Here is a 19,360-nt window from a genome sequence, read left to right on the forward strand (position 1 = left end):
ATCCAGCTGTTGTGAGGCTCCTCTTGATAATGTTATTAACCTCCTCATGTCTTGCAATCTTTCCCTTGGATTTACGGCCCACAAGACCATGGTATATATATACACCATGGTATATATGGTATATATATATATATATATATATATATATATATATATATATATATATATATATATATATATATATATATATATATATATATATATATATATATATATATATATGTATATGGTGACCCAAAAAGAAAATACTTTCATCATCATTCAACACTTTCACCTCACTCACATAATCACTGTTTTTGCAGAGGTGCTCAGAATGCGACAGTTTAGAAGCATATACGTATAAAGATGCACAACATTTCCCTCCAAACTGCCAATATTTCAAACTCCTCCTTTAGAGTGCAGGCATTGTACTTCCCATTTCCAGGACTCAAGTCCGGCTATATAAAAATATCCGGTTTTCCTGAATCCCTTCACTAAATATTACAATGCCCACACTCCAACAGCTCGTCAGGTCCCAAATATCATTCATTTCCATTCACTCCTATCGAACACGCTCACGCACGCTTGCTGGAAGTCCAAGCCCTTCACCCACAAAACCTCCTTTATCCCCTCCCGAATAGGTAAAACTTGCGTTCTGGGCTTAAATAGCTCTTCTCGGCGAATAAGGCAAGCGAAAATTTGTGTATGCAATAATTTCAGAAAAATAATTCTGAACCTATCGAAAAAAATATTTTTCATTGTGTTTGTTTATTATTAAATTTTTGTAGACTTATCTAAAATATATTTAGTTGAATTAGGCTAAATTAAATTGTGCTTGTTACAATAAGGTTAGGTAAATTTTCTAAGGTTCTTTTGGTAATTTTTTTTATTTTTTACATTAACTTAAATGAAATATATATATATATATATATATATATATATATATATATATATATATATATATATATATATATATATATATATATATATATATATGTATGTATATATATCTTTAAACGTATAAGAGAAATTTTTAGAAAGAACTTAATTTTAAATGAGTTCTTGCTAACTGATCAGTTTTTCCAATTCGGCACGACATGTATATTTACCTCGATATATATATTTTTCACAGGGTATATATGCTCAGGGTTTACCTTAACACCTGTTTTAGAGATTAAGGTATTGTTCATTGGTGAAAAGATTACCATGCTGCCTCAGTGACCCTTGTGCAGTCGATAGGCTTTAAGTCTTATTAATCAACCGACCAACCAGGGCACAGGATATTTATACCGAGGGTGTATTTATCTCGGTGTATATATGCTGAAAGTTTCCTTGAATCCCCATTTTATGAATTAAAGCAATCTTCTTTAGTGGTGAAAAGGTGATATGCAGACTAGTGAAGTCGATAGGCTACACTAGCCAAACACGACATTAACCAACAACACAACCCCATTACCAGCACCACTGAATCATTAGCAGCACCATCACAACATCGCCAACTCCATCACACAAACATATAATTAATAACGCCATTACGATAACCATTAGACCAAGAACATCACACAGTCTAGACCAGACCATGATAGTCATAAGGCTTAGCAAGACTTTACCAAAGTGTTCGCACAGGGTACACCAAACCAAGGTGTTCACACAGCCTAGCCAATACCATTTCTAACAGGACAGACCAGACCATGTTCACACAGCAGAGACCAGACCATGTTCACACAGCAGAGACCAGACCATGTTCACACAGCAGAGACCAGACCATGTTCACACAGCAGAGACCAGACCATGTTCACACAGCAGAGACCAGACCATGTTCACACAGCAGAGACCAGACCATGTTCACACAGCAGAGACCAGACCATGTTCACACAGCAGAGACCAGACCATGTTCACACAGCAGAGACCAGACCATGTTCACACAGCAGAGACCAGACCATGTTCACACAGCAGAGACCAGACCATGTTCACACAGCAGAAACCAGACCATGTTCACACAGCAGAGACCAGACCATGTTCACACAGCAGAGACCAGACCATGTTCACACAGGAGAGACCAGATCATGTTCACACAGCAGAGACCAGACCATGTTCACACAGCAGAGACCAGATCATGTTCACACAGCAGAGACCAGATCATGTTCACACAGCAGAGACCAGACCATGTTCACATAGCAGAGACCAGATCATGTTCACACAGCAGAGACCAGAACATGTTCACACAGCAGAGACCAGATCATGTTCACACAGCAGAGACCAGATCATGTTCACACAGCAGAGACCAGATCATGTTCACATAGCAGAGACCAGATCATGTTCACACAGCAGAGACCAGATCATGTTCACACAGCAGAGACCAGATCATGTTCACACAGCAGAGACCAGATCATGTTCACATAGCAGAGACCAGATCATGTTCACACAGCAGAGACCAGATCATGTTCACACAGCAGAGACCAGATCATGTTCACATAGCAGAGACCAGATCATGTTCACACAGCAGAGACCAGATCATGTTCACACAGCAGAGACCAGATCATGTTCACACAGCAGAGACCAGATCATGTTCACACAGCAGAGACCAGATCATGTTCACATAGCAGAGACTAGATCATGTTCACACAGCAGAGACCAGATCATGTTCACACAGCAGAGACCAGATCATGTTCACGCAGCAGAGACCAGATCATGTTCACACAGCAGAGACCAGATCATGTTCACACAGCAGAGACCAGATCATGTTCACACAGCAGAGACCAGATCATGTTCACATAGCAGAGACCAGATCATGTTCACACAGCAGAGACCAGATCATGTTCACACAGCAGAGACCAGACCATGTTCACACAGCAGAGACCAGACCATGTTCACACAGCAGAGACCAGATCATGTTCACACAGCAGAGACCAGATCATGTTCACACAGCAGAGACCAGATCATGTTCACACAGCAGAGACCAGATCATGTTCACACAGCAGAGACCAGATCATGTTCACATAGCAGAGACCAGATCATGTTCACACAGCAGAGACCAGATCATGTTCACACAGCAGAGACCAGATCATGTTCACACAGCAGAGACCAGATCATGTTCACATAGCAGAGACCAGACCATGTTCACACAGCAGAGACCAGATCATGTTCACACAGCAGAGACCAGATCATGTTCACACAGCAGAGTCCAGATCATGTTCACACAGCAGAGACCAGACCATGTTCACACTGCAGAGACCAGACCATGTTCACACAGCAGAGACCAGACCATGTTCACACAGCAGAGACCAGACCATGTTCACACAGCAGAGACCAGACCATGTTCACACAGCAGAGACCAGACCATGTTCACACAGCAGAGACCAGACCATGTTCACACAGCAGAGACCAGACCATGTTCACACAGCAGAGACCAGATCATGTTCACACAGCAGAGACCAGATCATGTTCACACAGCAGAGACCAGACCATGTTCACACAGCAGAGACCAGACCATGTTCACACAGCAGAGACCAGACCATGTTCACACAGCAGAGACCAGACCATGTTCACACAGCAGAGACCAGACCATGTTCACACAGCAGAGACCAGACCATGTTCACACAGCAGAGACCAGACCATGTTCACACAGCAGAGACCAGACCATGTTCACACAGCAGAGACCAGACCATGTTCACACAGCAGAGACCAGACCATGTTCACACAGCAGAGACCAGACCATGTTCACACAGCAGAGACCAGACCATGTTCACACAGCAGAGACCAGACCATGTTCACACAGCAGAGACCAGACCATGTTCACACAGCAGAGACCAGATCATGTTCACACAGCAGAGACCAGATCATGTTCACACAGCAGAGACCAGACCATGTTCACACAGCAGAGACCAGACCATGTTCACACAGCAGAGACCAGACCATGTTCACACAGCAGAGACCAGACCATGTTCACACAGCAGAGACCAGATCATGTTCACACAGCAGAGACCAGATCATGTTCACACAGCAGAGACCAGACCATGTTCACACAGCAGAGACCAGATCATGTTCACACAGCAGAGACCAGATCATGTTCACACAGCAGAGACCAGATCATGTTCACACAGCAGAGACCAGACCATGTTCACACAGCAGAGACCAGATCATGTTCACACAGCAGAGACCAGATCATGTTCACACAGCAGAGACCAGACCATGTTCACACAGCAGAGACCAGATCATGTTCACACAGCAGAGACCAGATCATGTTCACACAGCAGAGACCAGACCATGTTCACACAGCAGAGACCAGATCATGTTCACACAGCAGAGACCAGATCATGTTCACACAGCAGAGACCAGACCATGTTCACACAACAGAGACCAGACCATGTTCACACAGCAGAGACCAGACCATGTTCACACAGCAGAGACCAGACCATGTTCACACAGCAGAGACCAGATCATGTTCACACAGCAGAGACCAGATCATGTTCACACAGCAGAGACCAGACTAAGTTCATAAGATACGAGCGAAACATATTATTACCATGACAGTCAATCCCTTTACTAGATAACAAGAGAAGAACGATTTGATAACTTATTCGCTCTAGTACAAGGTACTATTAATCTCTAGTACATAATACTAGTTCTCTAGTACAAGGTACTATTACTCTCCAGCACATAATACTAGTTCTCTAGTACAAGGTACTATTACTCTCCAGCACATAATACTAGTTCTCTAGTACAAGGTACTATTACTCTCCAGCACATAATACTAGTTCTCTAGTACAAGGTACTATTACTCTCCAGCACATAATACTAGTTCTCTAGTACAAGGTACTATTACTCTCCAGCACATAATACTAGTTCTCTAGTACAAGGCACTATTACTCTCCAGCACATAATACTAGTTCTCTAGTACAAGGCACTATTACTCTCCAGCACATAATACTAGTTCTCTAGTACAAGGTACTATTACTCTCCAGCACATAATACTAGTTCTCTAGTACAAGGCACTATTACTCTCCAGTACATAATACTAGTTCTCTAGTACAAGGCACTATTACTCTCCAGCACATAATACTAGTTCTCTAGTACAAGGTACTATTACTCTCCAGCACATAATACTAGTTCTCTAGTACAAGGTACTATTACTCTCCAGCACATAATACTAGTTCTCTAGTACAAGGCACTATTACTCTCCAGTACATAATACTAGTTCTCTAGTACAAGGCACTATTACTCTCCAGCACATAATACTAGTTCTCTAGTACAAGGTACTATTACTCTCCAGCACATAATACTAGTTCTCTAGTACAAGGCACTATTACTCTCCAGCACATAATACTAGTTCTCTAGTACAAGGTACTATTACTCTCCAGCACATAATACTAGTTCTCTAGTACAAGGCACTATTACTCTCCAGTACATAATACTAGTTCTCTAGTACAAGGCACTATTACTCTCCAGCACATAATACTAGTTCTCTAGTACAAGGTACTATTACTCTCCAGCACATAATACTAGTTCTCTAGTACAAGGCACTATTACTCTCCAGCACATAATACTAGTTCTCTAGTACAAGGTACTATTACTCTCCAGCACATAATACTAGTTCTCTAGTACAAGGTACTATTACTCTCCAGCACATAATACTAGTTCTCTAGTACAAGGCACTATTACTCTCCAGTACATAATACTAGTTCTCTAGTACAAGGCACTATTACTCTCCAGCACATAATACTAGTTCTCTAGTACAAGGTACTATTACTCTCCAGCACATAATACTAGTTCTCTAGTACAAGGCACTATTACTCTCCAGCACATAATACTAGTTCTCTAGTACAAGGTACTATTACTCTCCAGCACATAATACTAGTTCTCTAGTACAAGGCACTATTACTCTCCAGTACATAATACTAGTTCTCTAGTACAAGGTACTATTACTCTCCAGCACATAATACTAGTTCTCTAGTACAAGGTACTATTACTCTCCAGTACATAATACTAGTTCTCTAGTACAAGGCACTATTACTCTCCAGCACATAATACTAGTTCTCTAGTACAAGGTACTATTACTCTCCAGCACATAATACTAGTTCTCTAGTACAAGGTACTATTACTCTCCAGTACATAATACTAGTTCTCTAGTACAAGGTACTATTACTCTCCAGCACATAATACTAGTTCTCTAGTACAAGGTACTATTACTCTCCAGCACATAATACTAGTTCTCTAGTACAAGGTACTATTACTCTCCAGCACATAATACTAGTTCTCTAGTACAAGGTACTATTACTCTCCAGTACATAATACTAGTTCTCTAGTACAAGGTACTATTACTCTCCAGCACATAATACTAGTTCTCTAGTACATAGTGTTAGTGATTTTTGAAAAGAGGAACATAGACGAAGTAAAAATGAATAATTTTTCATTTCTGAGCTTGAATTCTACCTCTGGAAAAAAAATTTTTACACACCATCCACGGATGATGGGAGAAATACTGTATTTGTTAGACCTTCAGGCTCTGTTCTCTGCTCTGCTCAGGCTCTGTTCTCTGCTCTGCTCTGGCTCTGTTCTCTGCTCTGCTCAGGCTCTGTTCTCTGCTCTGCTCAGGCTCTGTTCTCTGCTCTGCTCAGGCTCTGTTCTCTGCTCTGCTCAGGCTCTGTTCTCTGCTCTGCTCAGACTCTGTTCTCTGCTCTGCTCAGGCTCTGTTCTCTGCTCTGCTCAGGCTCTGTTCTCTGCTCTGCTCAGGCTCTGTTCTCTGCTCTGCTCTGGCTCTGTTCTCTGCTCTGCTCTGGCTCTGTTCTCTGCTCTGCTCAGACTCTGTTCTGTACTCTGCTCAGGCTCTGTTCTCTGCTCTGCTCAGACTCTGTTCTCTGCTCTGCTCAGGCTCTGTTCTCTGCTCTGCTCAGGCTCTGTTCTCTGCTCTACTCAGGCTCTGTTCTCTGCTCTGCTCAGGCTCTGTTCTCTGCTCTGCTCAGGCTCTGTTCTCTGCTCTGCTCAGGCTCTCCTCTCTGAAACAGGATGCAAAAGCCTGCTGCCGTAAGTGAAAAAGAATAAAGACATGTGTAGAACAGGCTTTTATTGTGACAACGTTTGGCTCTGTGTAGAGCTTTAGCAAATGATCATGAAATGAAGTTCTGCACAGAGCGATACGTTGTCATTATAAAGCTTCCTCTGTATCTGAAACATGTGAGGATAATTTTGTTTAAGCTAGTAGAAAGAGCCGACATAGTATGTTTCTATTCCTTCTCTCTTGTAATTCATCCAAATTCAAGCCACTGAGAGAATGAATTGAAGCAACCCTCTCATTTCGTGAAGCAAATATAATTACCTCTCGTTGTTTAGGTGCTGTTCGACGTCACAAACATAATAATATTTATTTGGATTTTAGTAAAGATTTTGGTAAAATACCGCACAAAAAACTGTTAAAGAAAGTGGCAGCTCACGGTATTGCGGGGAAAGTGCAGTCATGGAGGCTTGGTTGATCAACAGCCAGCAGAGAGGGAGCATAAATGGGTAAAATCTGAGTGTTCATCTGTAACAAGTGGCCCAGTGTTGTTCATATTATACATTAATGACCTTGACGAGGGAAGAACTAGTGATGTGAGCAAATTCGCTGATGACACGAAGTGAGGCAGGATAATTGATTCCGAGAAAGATGTCACTAAATTTCAGGAGGATTTAAACAAACTCATGTAATGGTCAGAAAAGTGGCAGATGCAGTTTAAAGTAGATAAACGCAAATTCCTGAAGCTCGGGAATATCCATAACCCAAGCGCTTATAAACTAAATAATGTAGAACTTGGCCATACAGAATGTGAAAAAGACTTGGTGGTTATGGTAAACATCAACCTGAAACCTGGAATTTATATCATGAAGTATTAACAACAGAAGTCCAGAGGTTATGCTACAGCTCCACACATCATTAGTAAGGACACACTTAGATTATTTAGCTCAGTTCTGGTCCCCATATCTTAGAAAGTATTCTGTGATATGAAGAAAGATTGAAATCCCGTAAATTACATTCTTTTGTAAGACGAAGAATGAGGGAAGACATAATGAAGTGTAGAAGTGGAAGATGGGTATTAACAAAGGAGATATAAAAAAAATTCCTAAGGATATCCCTTCATGAGAGATCACGCAATACTGGATTCAAATTGGATAAGTTTAGATTTAGAAAGGATATAGGAAAGTATTGGTTTGGAAATAGAGTTGTCGATGAGTGGAACTGTTTGCCTAGTAAGGTTAGTGAAGTTAAAACATTGGTTAGCTTCAGATTTAGGTTGGATAAATACATGAGTGAGAGGGGTTGGATTTAAATGGGACTTGTACATGATTTCAAAGGGTTATCAAAGCTTATTGCTTTGGTAGCACTGAAAATGGGTTGGGGAAATATTTTTGTTAGTGGGTTGGATTTGAGAAGGAGCTGGGCCAAAGTGATTCTTTAAATGGGCTTCACAACCCCATTTAAAGAATCACTTTAAATAGGCATGTAAGGCCCATTTAAAGTAATTCTTTCCTGATGAATTAACTATAAGCAGCCCTACTCTTTTCCTTCCACAGGACTGGCAGCTGCATATAAGGTACCTGCAGCCACGAGATGCAGGTGTTTATGAGTGCCAGGTGTCCTCACACCCACCCACCTCACTCTTCGTCCACCTCGAGGTCGTCGGTGAGTTTTAACGTTTCCTGGGCAATCCTAGAGAGTCTTGGATAAATCTGGAGAATCCTAGAGAGTTCTAGGAGTCCTGAGGAGTCGTAAGGAGTCGTAAACGCAGCATTAGTATCTAGTTTGGGATAATCCTTGATAATGAATAATAAAAACTGGTTTAAAAAAGGCGCACGAGCAAACAGCAGGATAAAAAATAACGTTTCCGTCACTGGATCTTGATCACTTGTTACACACAAGTACCAAGAAAAACAGTGTATACAGACCTAAAGAAAGAGGCTTTTGCTCACGTGTCTTTTTAAATCAACATTAGAACCAGTCACCGGGCATAAAACAGACTCTTAATAAACAATTATAACTTTTTCCATAGGGGAGATGCAGAGACTCAGCTTCAGTAATGAGTTCTCAAACAAACCACTGTAGGCGAGGTTAATAAGTACAATGGGTAAGTCAGTAATGGTGCACATGACATCCGCTACATATCATGTTATGAACCTAAATAAATGTATCAACGTATCATTTACAGTTTCGAGAAATTATATTTTAAAAAACATTTTTTTTCGTCTATTCGGGAGTTCGCTCTATTAAATGTACGGCATATTAGGTGTGTGTTCATGGCCAACAAAACTCACGGTCACAACTTGTGTCCGTGCTACAGACAATAAAATCTCACGATGAAATGTTTACTAAAGTGTCTGTTAATTGTCTTCAGTACAATAGGCTAATTTTGTTAATTTCTTCCCAAATTAGACCAATAATTAAAATCAGCTGTTTAATATTTGACAGTGTCTTTTATCGATTATGCATAAAAATAAAAATATTGAGAAACAGCAATGTATGGAGAAGTAAACATAATAATATACTCACTAATGATGAGAGAAAACCTGATAAAAAAAATTATGAAGAGTTAGTGTTCCTTCTGCAAATGTTTCAGAACTGATTGAGTGATGTTTGTATAAATAATTTGTAAAAAAAAATATTTAACATGTATATGCAGTCGCCAGGGTAAATACATTTATATACAGTAAATGAATGCCACTGTAAACGCTCACACCAGTGCCTTTGTAAATGTTTGCTACAATGTGTGAACAAGCGTCGCTATGAACCCCCACAACTAGCTTAATAGACATGCAAAACCGGAGAACTTGGACTTGCAGTTCGCAGTGTTACAGATGCATGACTTCTGATCTGATTACACAGGGGATATACGCCGAGAGGTGTGTATCTCAGTGTATATACTCCAAGCAGTGCACATATACACTCAGTTAACTTAAATCCTTCTCCTGGGGATTAAATTGTCTTTGATGCAAGCAATTAGGTGGATTGTTTCCTTAATGATCATCGTGAGAGTCGACTGGCGTTAATATTAACAATATATATAATATCAGTACATATAAGGGGGGATTACCAAATAGATCCCTGGCTGTCTTCATGAAGGCGCTGGACAGACACATAAAGTCAGTACCTGACCAGCCGGGCTGTGCTTCGTACATCAGTTTCCGTGCGGTCAGCAGTAACAGCCTGGTTGATCAGGCCCTGATCCACCTCGAGGCCTGGTCACGGACTACTCCGAAGGAGCGTTGACCCCCGAAACTCCTTGCAGATATACTCCAGGTATATACACGGGGAGGTGTATCTTTAATTTTTAAGGATTAAAGCATGAAAAAAAAAATGTGATTTTCGAAAATGTTGAATGAGTCATTAATTAATATATTCTTGTTGATCAGCAACTATATGTAAGTTTTATTTTGTGTGGCAATTCAGCATAAATATTTGTGTATATAAGAAGCTCCAGACTCCAGTGCGGTATTAGATACAATTACCATAGAAAATTTTATGTGTTGTGGCCTTCAACACCATGATTAAAGAGTACATACATCTCTCTCAGTGTATTTAAAACTGCTGCAGTTCTTCATTATATATGGAGTCAATGTATAAAAGATGGAAATTATCTTGATACACTGCGGCCATAAAGTTGAATATATATATATATATATATGTATATATCTATATCTATATATATATATATATATATATATATATATATATATATATATATATATATATATATATATATATATATATATATATATATATATATATGTATATATATATATATATATATAATATTCACCTGCCAGAGTATATACAGTTTCCTAACCTTACTCTGGATTGTTATATACGCGATGGTTAGTAACTAGATTGAGCCGTAAACCTAACAATGTAACCACTTGATTATGGTTCATACTTGGCAACGATTCGCTGGTGTACATTAAATCGAATTTTGTTAATGGTTCCCGAATAACAAATGATCCCTAGTAATAACCACAGTTACCCCTGCTGCAGCGAACTATGTTTAATGCCACGTAATAATAAATTACCCCTGCTGCAGCGAGTAACAATTGATCCCTCTTAATAATCACATTTATCCATGCTGCAGCGAGTAATCATTAATCCTAAGTAATACCCCAGTTACCCCTCCTGCAGCGAGTAATCATTAATCCCACGTAATAACCACAGTTACCCCTGCTCCAGTGAGTATTCATTAATCTCCGGTAATAACCACAGTTACCCCTGGCCCCGCAAGTAATCATTGCTCCCACGTAATAACCACAGTTACCCCTGGCCTCGCAGAGAGATGGCAGCGATAACTGCTTTAATATATGAACCTTATTCCATTGCCGCCTAAATGAGGAGGAACGGAAACAAGTAAATCCAGCCAGGGGGAAAATATCCAAAGGCTTTTAGCCTCTTGGCTGGTAAATACAGTCTCTGGTATCCTACCAGCTTGCAACCCTACCACGACCTACCACACCCCGCCACACCTTAGCATACCCTACCACACTCTACCACACCCTACCTCACACTACCACAACCTTTCATACCCCACCATATCCCACCACACTACACCCTACCACACCCTACTACACTGCACAACACCACTCCCCACCACACCCATCACACCCTACCACACCCTACCGCTCTCTACCACGCCATACCACACTCTACCACACTCTAGCACACCCTACCACACTCCACCACTTCCTACTACATTCTACCACACACTACCACATCCTGCCACACACCACCACACCCTTCCACATACCACCACACCCTACTACACCCCACCACACCTTACCACCCCCACCGCAGCCCACCACACCATACCACACACCATACTACACCCTACCAAACACCACCACACCCTACCACACACCACACCCTATCACACACCCCACACCCTGCCATACACCACCACACCCTACCATACCCTACCACACACCGCCACACCATACCACACACCATCACACTGTATCACACTCTAACACACTCCACCACATCCCACCACAATCTACCACATACCACCACACTACACCCTACTACACCCTAGCACACCCCACAACACCACCATAGCCTACCCACCACATTCTACCACACCCCACCACACTCTACTACACCCTACCACGCCCCAGTACACCCTACCAAGCCCAAAAACACCCTACCACACCCCACCACACCACACCCCAACACACCCCATTACATTCTGCTACACCCTACCACACACCACCACACAGTATCACAATCTACCACACTCTACCATAACGTACCACATCCCACCACATCCTACCAGGCCCCACTATGCTCTATCACATCCTAACACTCCGTCACACCCTACTCTACCCTTAAATATTCCAACACACCTCTTCGTACCCCACCACGCCTTAATACACTCCAGCACACCTTACCACACTTCCCCACTCTTCTTCATACCCCAGCCATATCCCACCACAGCTCACCACACCTTACCACATCCCAATGCTCCCAGTACTCCTCATCAGACCCCAAACTATGTGGGTTCGAGTCACTTTCGCAGTCAGAGTCTGAGTTATGTTTTAAAGAACAGAGTGAAGCTGGTATGGTTATACCGACAAGTTGTAGGGCAAGAGAGACGTACACACTGATCAAGACATTTATTTAAGGGTAAGTTTCATCGCAAGTGGCTTTTCCAGTCATGATACAGAGAAGCTAAAACCTGCAGTATTTTTTGTACAAGTTGTCAAGTATACGTAGGTTAAGTGTGAGAGGAATCATTTTAGAGGTGGAGCTACCCTACCTTCGAAGGACACACATACAAATAACACTTTGATTTAGCCATGAGCTTACTTGTAAGTGCAGTCTTAGCTATTGCAGAAACAGACCATCAGGAGTCCAACGGGCAGCAAATAGGCAGCAAATAGGCAGCAAAGAGTTTGCATAAATGGGGAGAAATCAGAATGGGGGCTCGTCACAAGCGGTGTTCCACAGGGGTCAGTGTTGGGCCCGTTGTTGTTCACAATTACATAAACGACGTAGATGAGGGAATGAATAGCGACTTAAACAAATTTGCCGATGACACCAAAATAAGCCGTCCAGTTCATTCTATTGAGGACATTAGTGCACTCCAGGATGATTTGAATAGACTGATGCAGTGGTCGGAGAAGTGGCAGATACAGTTTAATATAGACAAATGCAAAATGCTAAATGTTGGACAGGACAATAACCATGCCACTTATAAACTGAATAGTGTATATCTTAATACTACTGACTGCGAAAAGGATTTAGGAGTTCTTGTTAGCAGTAATCGGAAACCACGACAACAGTGCATAAGTGTTCGCAATAAAGCTAACAGAATCCTTGGTTTCATATCAAGAGGTATAAATAATAGAAGTCCTCAAGTTGTTCTTCAACTCTATATATCCTTAGTTAGGCCTCATTTAGACTATGCTGCACAGTTTTGGTCACCATATTACAGAATGGATATAAATGCTCTGGAAAACGTACAGAGGAGGATGACAAAGTTGATCCCATGTATCAGAAATCTTCCCTATGAGGATAAACTGAGGGCCCTGAATCTGCACTCTCTAGAAAGGCGTAGAATTAGGGGATGATATGATTGAGGTGTATAAATGGAAAACTGGAATAAATAAAGGGGATGTAAATAGCGTGCTGAAAATATCCAGCCAAGACAGGACTCGCAGCAATGGCTTTAAGTTGGAAAAATTCAGATTCAGGAAGGATATAGGAAAGCACTGGTTCGGTAATAGAGTTGTGGATGAGTGGAACAAACTCCCGAGTACCGCCATTGGCGCTAAGACGTTGTGTAGTTTTAAAAATAAGTTTAATAAATACATGAGTGGGTGTGAGTTGGACCTGACTAGCATGGGCTACCAGGTCTGGTGCCGTGCTCTTTCATTAAGGGGAAGTGACCTGACTAGGTGGTCATTGTTCTAGGCCACGGGGGTGGCATGGACCTGCTTCGCATGGGTCAGTAGGCCTGTTGCAGTGTTCCTTCTTTCTTATGTACTTCTATTAAAAGAATGGTCTACGTAGATGCCATGTTCGTCATCATATCGAGGAAGCACAAAAAGCAAAATTTTCCGAACACTATCAGTAGCCTAGAGTCATTCATCACATTCGCAGTAGAAGAGAGATAACCGCTCACCACTTCTCGAAGTATTAGTCAGCAAGGGAGGAGAGAGAGGCTTCCATTCCAAGTCTACAGAAAACCTGCATACAAGAATAACTTGATACACTTCTATTCCCATCATAACAACAGGGCCATGAGAGACGTGTGTTAGAATTTTTCCGTAAGTTTTTAGGATTTCCAGCTCCCAGTACCTGGAAGCAGTGAATATTTGATACAGTCCTTACCAAAAATTCACTTCCAGAAGAACTCAGACCTAATTATTTCACTTACTAAGTTCTGAATGACTATTAAGAGTTTACTGTTTCCTTATGAATAAATAATAATAATAATAATAATAATAATAATAATAATAATAATAATAATAATAATAATAATAATAATAATATTAATAATAATAATAATAATAATAATAAAAGCATTAACAACAACAACAGTTCAACTTAACACCAGCAACGGAAACCACATAAGTTGCTGGTGGGTAAATTTCTACAATCGATGGTGATTCTGTGTAGCATTAGTGGCGTATGTTCTGTGGGTTTTTTGAACCAACTTAATAGATTTAATGCACGGAAGCACTACAGGTGGTACCTAGTGGTGAGAATAAAGTTTCGGCTGGTAGATGAAGTTCAACCACAGGCACAAATTTATTCCTGTTTGCCCCCTGTATTTCCGTGGAAAATCGTTGTTAGTACTATACACGGCCACAATATATTCAGCGGCCATTTTCCTCGCGCGTCGTTGAAGAAACCTGATGAAAAAGGGCGGAACATTCACTTCGTATTGGTGGTAAATAAATCATTATCATCAGGAAGCATTTCAGGGACATGATATAACAATTTACAAACTATAACAATTCACTGAAATTACAATGAAACATTAATAAAAACACAAGAAACTCTTTAAAACTAAGTAAATTTGGCATCTCAAAAACTAAATATGTAACTTATATATATATATATGTCGTGCCGAATAGGCAGAACTTGCGATCTTGGCTTAAATAGCAACGCTCATCTTGCCATATAGGACAAACGAAAATTTGTGTATGCAATAATTTCGCCAAAATCATTCTGAACCTAACGAAAAAAAAGTATTTCACTCTGTTAGTTTAGTATTAAATTACTGTAAACAACTCTAAAATATATGTAGTTGGGTTAGGCTAAAACAAATTGATCTTGATATAATAAGGTTAGGTAAGTTTTCTATGATTCTTTAGGTGCAAAATTAAAAATTTTTACAATAACATTAATGAAAAAAATATATCTTTAAACGTATAAGAGAAAATTTCAGAAAGGACTTAATTTTAAATGAGTTCTTGCTAATTGACCAGTTTTAGATATTGGGGAGGACACACACACACACACACACACACACACACACACACACACACACAGACACACACACACAGACACACACACAGACACACACACACACACACACACACACACACACACACACACACACACACACACACACACACACACACACACATATATATATATATATATATATATATATATATATATATATATACAGAAATATATATATATATATATATATATATATATATATATATATATATATATATATATATATATATATATATATATATATATATATATATATATATACATATATACATATATGCAATAAGATCACAGTAAACAGGTGATTTCAGAATATGCAAAACAACCACTCTGAAAGAATAGAGAAATTCCAAGCGCTTTCGTGACTACTCACATTATCAAGGAACTATGAAAGTAAAGCATCCAAGGAAGCTATATAAGGGGTCTGGCCGGCACCTCACTATCAGATCCCACAACGGTTAAACACCTGACGCGCGCCGACCCAACTTGGATAGGTCCTTGGCACAACTCACCCCACAAACTATTCTACCCAAGAAATAAGAAATTTTAAAGATTATTTGTCCAGTGTATTATTAAATTCTTCCCAAATTCTATTAATTATAAATGGATCTAATTTATATAAACCAAAGGAAATATTCATATTATTGTCAAAACTGCTTTTCATAAAAAGCAGTTTTGACAATAATATGAATATTTCCTTTGGTTTATATAAATTAGATCCATTTATAATTAATAGAATTTGGGAAGAATTTAATAATACACTGGACAAATAATCTTTAAAATTTCTTATTTCTTGGGTAGAATAGTTTGTGGGGTGAGTTGTGCCAAGGACCTATCCAAGTTGGGTCGGCGCGCGTCAGGTGTTTAACCGTTGTGGGATCTGATAGTGAGGTGCCGGCCAGACCCCTTATATAGCTTCCTTGGATGCTTTACTTTCATAGTTCCTTGATAATGTGAGTAGTCACGAAAGCGCTTGGAATTTCTCTATTCTTTCAGAGTGGTTGTTTTGCATATATATTTATATATATATATATATATATATATATATATATATATATATATATATATATATATATATATATATATATATATATATATATATATATATATATATATATATAAATATATATATATATATATATATATATATATATATATATATATATATATATATATAAAATATATATATATATATATATATATATATATATATATATATATATATATATATATATATATATATATATATATATATATATATATATATATATATATATATATATATATATATATATATATATATATATATATATATATATATATATATATATATATCTTTCAACACACCGGCCGTATCCCACCAAGGCAGGATGACCCAAAAAGAAAAACGAAAATTTCTCTTAAATTTAGTAATTTTTACGGGAGAAGGGGTTACTAGCTCCTTGCTTCCGGCATTTTAGTCGCCTCTTACAACACGCATGGCTTACGGAGGAAGAATTCTGTTCCACTTCCTCATGGAGAATATGTGTATATATATATATATATATATATATATATATATATATATATATATATATATATATATATATATATATATATATATATATATATATATATATATATATATATACATATATATATATATATATATATATATATATATATATATATATATATATATATATATATATATATATATATGTATATATGTATATATATATGTCGTGCCGAATATGTAAAACTGGTCAATTAGCAAGAACTCATTTAAAATTAAGTCCTTTCTAAAATTTTATCTTATACATTTAAAGATATATTTTTTTCATTAATGTTAATGTAAAAATTTATAATTTTGCACCAAAAGAATCTTAGGAAACTTACCTAACCTTATTATAACAAGAACAATTTATTTTATCCTAACCCAACTAAATATATTTTAAATTTGTTTACAGTAATTTAATACTAAACAAACACAATCAAATATATTTTTTTCGTTAGGTTCAGAATGATTTTGGCGAAATTATTGCATACACAAATTTTCACTTGTCCTATATGGCAAGATGAGCGTTGCTATTTAAGCCAAAATCGCAAGTTGTGCCTATTCGGCACGACATATATATATATATATATATATATATATATATATATATATATATATATATATATATATATATATATATATATATATATTTATATATATATATATATATATATATATATATATATATATATATATATATATATATATATATATGTATATATATGTATATATATATATATATATATATATATATATATATATATATATATATATATATATATATATATATATATATATATATATGGGGAAGTGGAAAAGAATCTTTCCTCCGTAAGCCATGCGTGCAGTATGAGGCGACTAAAATGCCGGGAGCAATGGGCTAGTAACTCCTTTTCCTGTACACATTCACTATAAATAAAAAGAAGAAAACCTTTGTAAAACTGGGATGCTTGGATGTGCGTTTATGTAGTGCGGATGATAAGAAAGAGATGATTGCTGATGTTGTGAATGAAAAGAAGTTGGATATCCTGGCCCTAAGTGAAACAAAGCTGAAGAAGGGTAGACGACTTTCAGTGGAGAGAGATAAATGGGATTAAGTCAGGAGTATCTGAGAGAGTTAGAGCTAAGGAAGGGGTAGCAATAATATTGAAGGACCAGTTATGGTAGGAGAAGAAGGAATATAAATGTGTAAATTCAAGGGTTATGTGGATTAAAATAAGGGTCGGATGTGAAAAGTGGGTCATAGTAAGTGTGTATGCACCTGGAGAGGAGAGGAGTGTGGAGGAGAGAGAGAGAGATTTTGGGAAATGTTAAGCAAATATATAGGAACCTTTGAGCCAAATGAGAGGGTAATTGTGATAGGGGACATAAATGCTAAAGTAGGAGAAACTTTTAGAGAGGGTGTGGTGAGTAAGTTTGGGGTGCCAGGTGCAAATGATAATGGGAGCCCTTTGACTGAACTTTGTATAGAAAGGGGTTTAGTTATAGGTAATACGTATTTTAAGAAAATAGGATAAAAAAAGTATACAAGATATGATGTAATATGTAATGACAGTAGTTTGTTGGACTATGTATTGGTAGATAAAAGACTGTTGAGTTGACTTCAGGATGTACATGTTTATAGAGGGGCCACAGATATATCAGATCACTTTCTAGTTGTAGCTACAGTGAGAGTAAAAGGTAGATGGGATACAAGAAAAATAGAAACAGCAAGTAAGAGACAGGTGAAGTTGTGTAAACTAAAAGAGGAGGCAGTTAAGGTAAGATATAAACAACTATTGGAGGATACATGGGCTAGTGAGAGTATAGGCAATGGGGTCGAAAATGTATGGGGTAGGTTTAAGAATGTAGTGTTCAGCAGAAGTTTGTGGTTACAGGAAAGTGGGTGTAAGAGGGAAGAAAAGCGATTGTTGGAATAATGATGTAAAGAGCGTAGTAAGGGAGAAAAAGTTAGCATATGAGAGGTTTTTACAAAGAAAAAGTGATGCAAGGAAGGAAGAGTATATGGAGAGAAAAAGAAAGGTTAAGAGAGTGGTGAAGCAATGTGAAAAGAGAGCAAATGAGAGAGTGAGTGAGATGTTATCAATAAATTTTGTTGAAAATAAGGAAAAGTTTTAGAGTGAGATTAATAAGTTTACCTGGAGTTTACCTGGAGAGAGTTCCGGGGGTCAACGCCCCCGCGGCCCGGTCTGTGACCAGGCCTCCTGAAACCTTGGGAACAAATGGATTTGTCAGTTAAAAATAGGAGACGAGAGTTATTAAATGGAGAGTCAGAGGTATCGGGAAGATGGAGGGAATACTTTGAGGAATTGTTAAGTGTTGATGAAGATAGGGAAGCTGTGATTTCGTATATAGGGCAA

The 19,360-nt window shown here is 38.4% G+C and overlaps 1 protein-coding gene across 3 annotated transcripts in view; it reads left to right on the forward strand.

Annotated features, from left to right (window-relative positions):
• LOC128684046 (uncharacterized) overlaps positions 1-19,360 on the forward strand; it is a 919,796-nt gene that overhangs the window by 803,963 nt on the left and 96,473 nt on the right. For all 3 annotated transcript variants that reach the window (XM_070091768.1, XM_070091784.1, XM_070091774.1), the window contains exon 5: positions 8,527-8,635. In XM_070091768.1, coding sequence (XP_069947869.1) covers positions 8,527-8,635 — 109 coding nt within the window. The remainder of the gene's footprint in view (positions 1-8,526; positions 8,636-19,360) is intronic.

The sequence above is a fragment of the Cherax quadricarinatus genome, chromosome 3, assembly GCF_038502225.1.
Source record: "Cherax quadricarinatus isolate ZL_2023a chromosome 3, ASM3850222v1, whole genome shotgun sequence".
NCBI classification, from domain to species: domain Eukaryota; kingdom Metazoa; phylum Arthropoda; class Malacostraca; order Decapoda; family Parastacidae; genus Cherax; species Cherax quadricarinatus.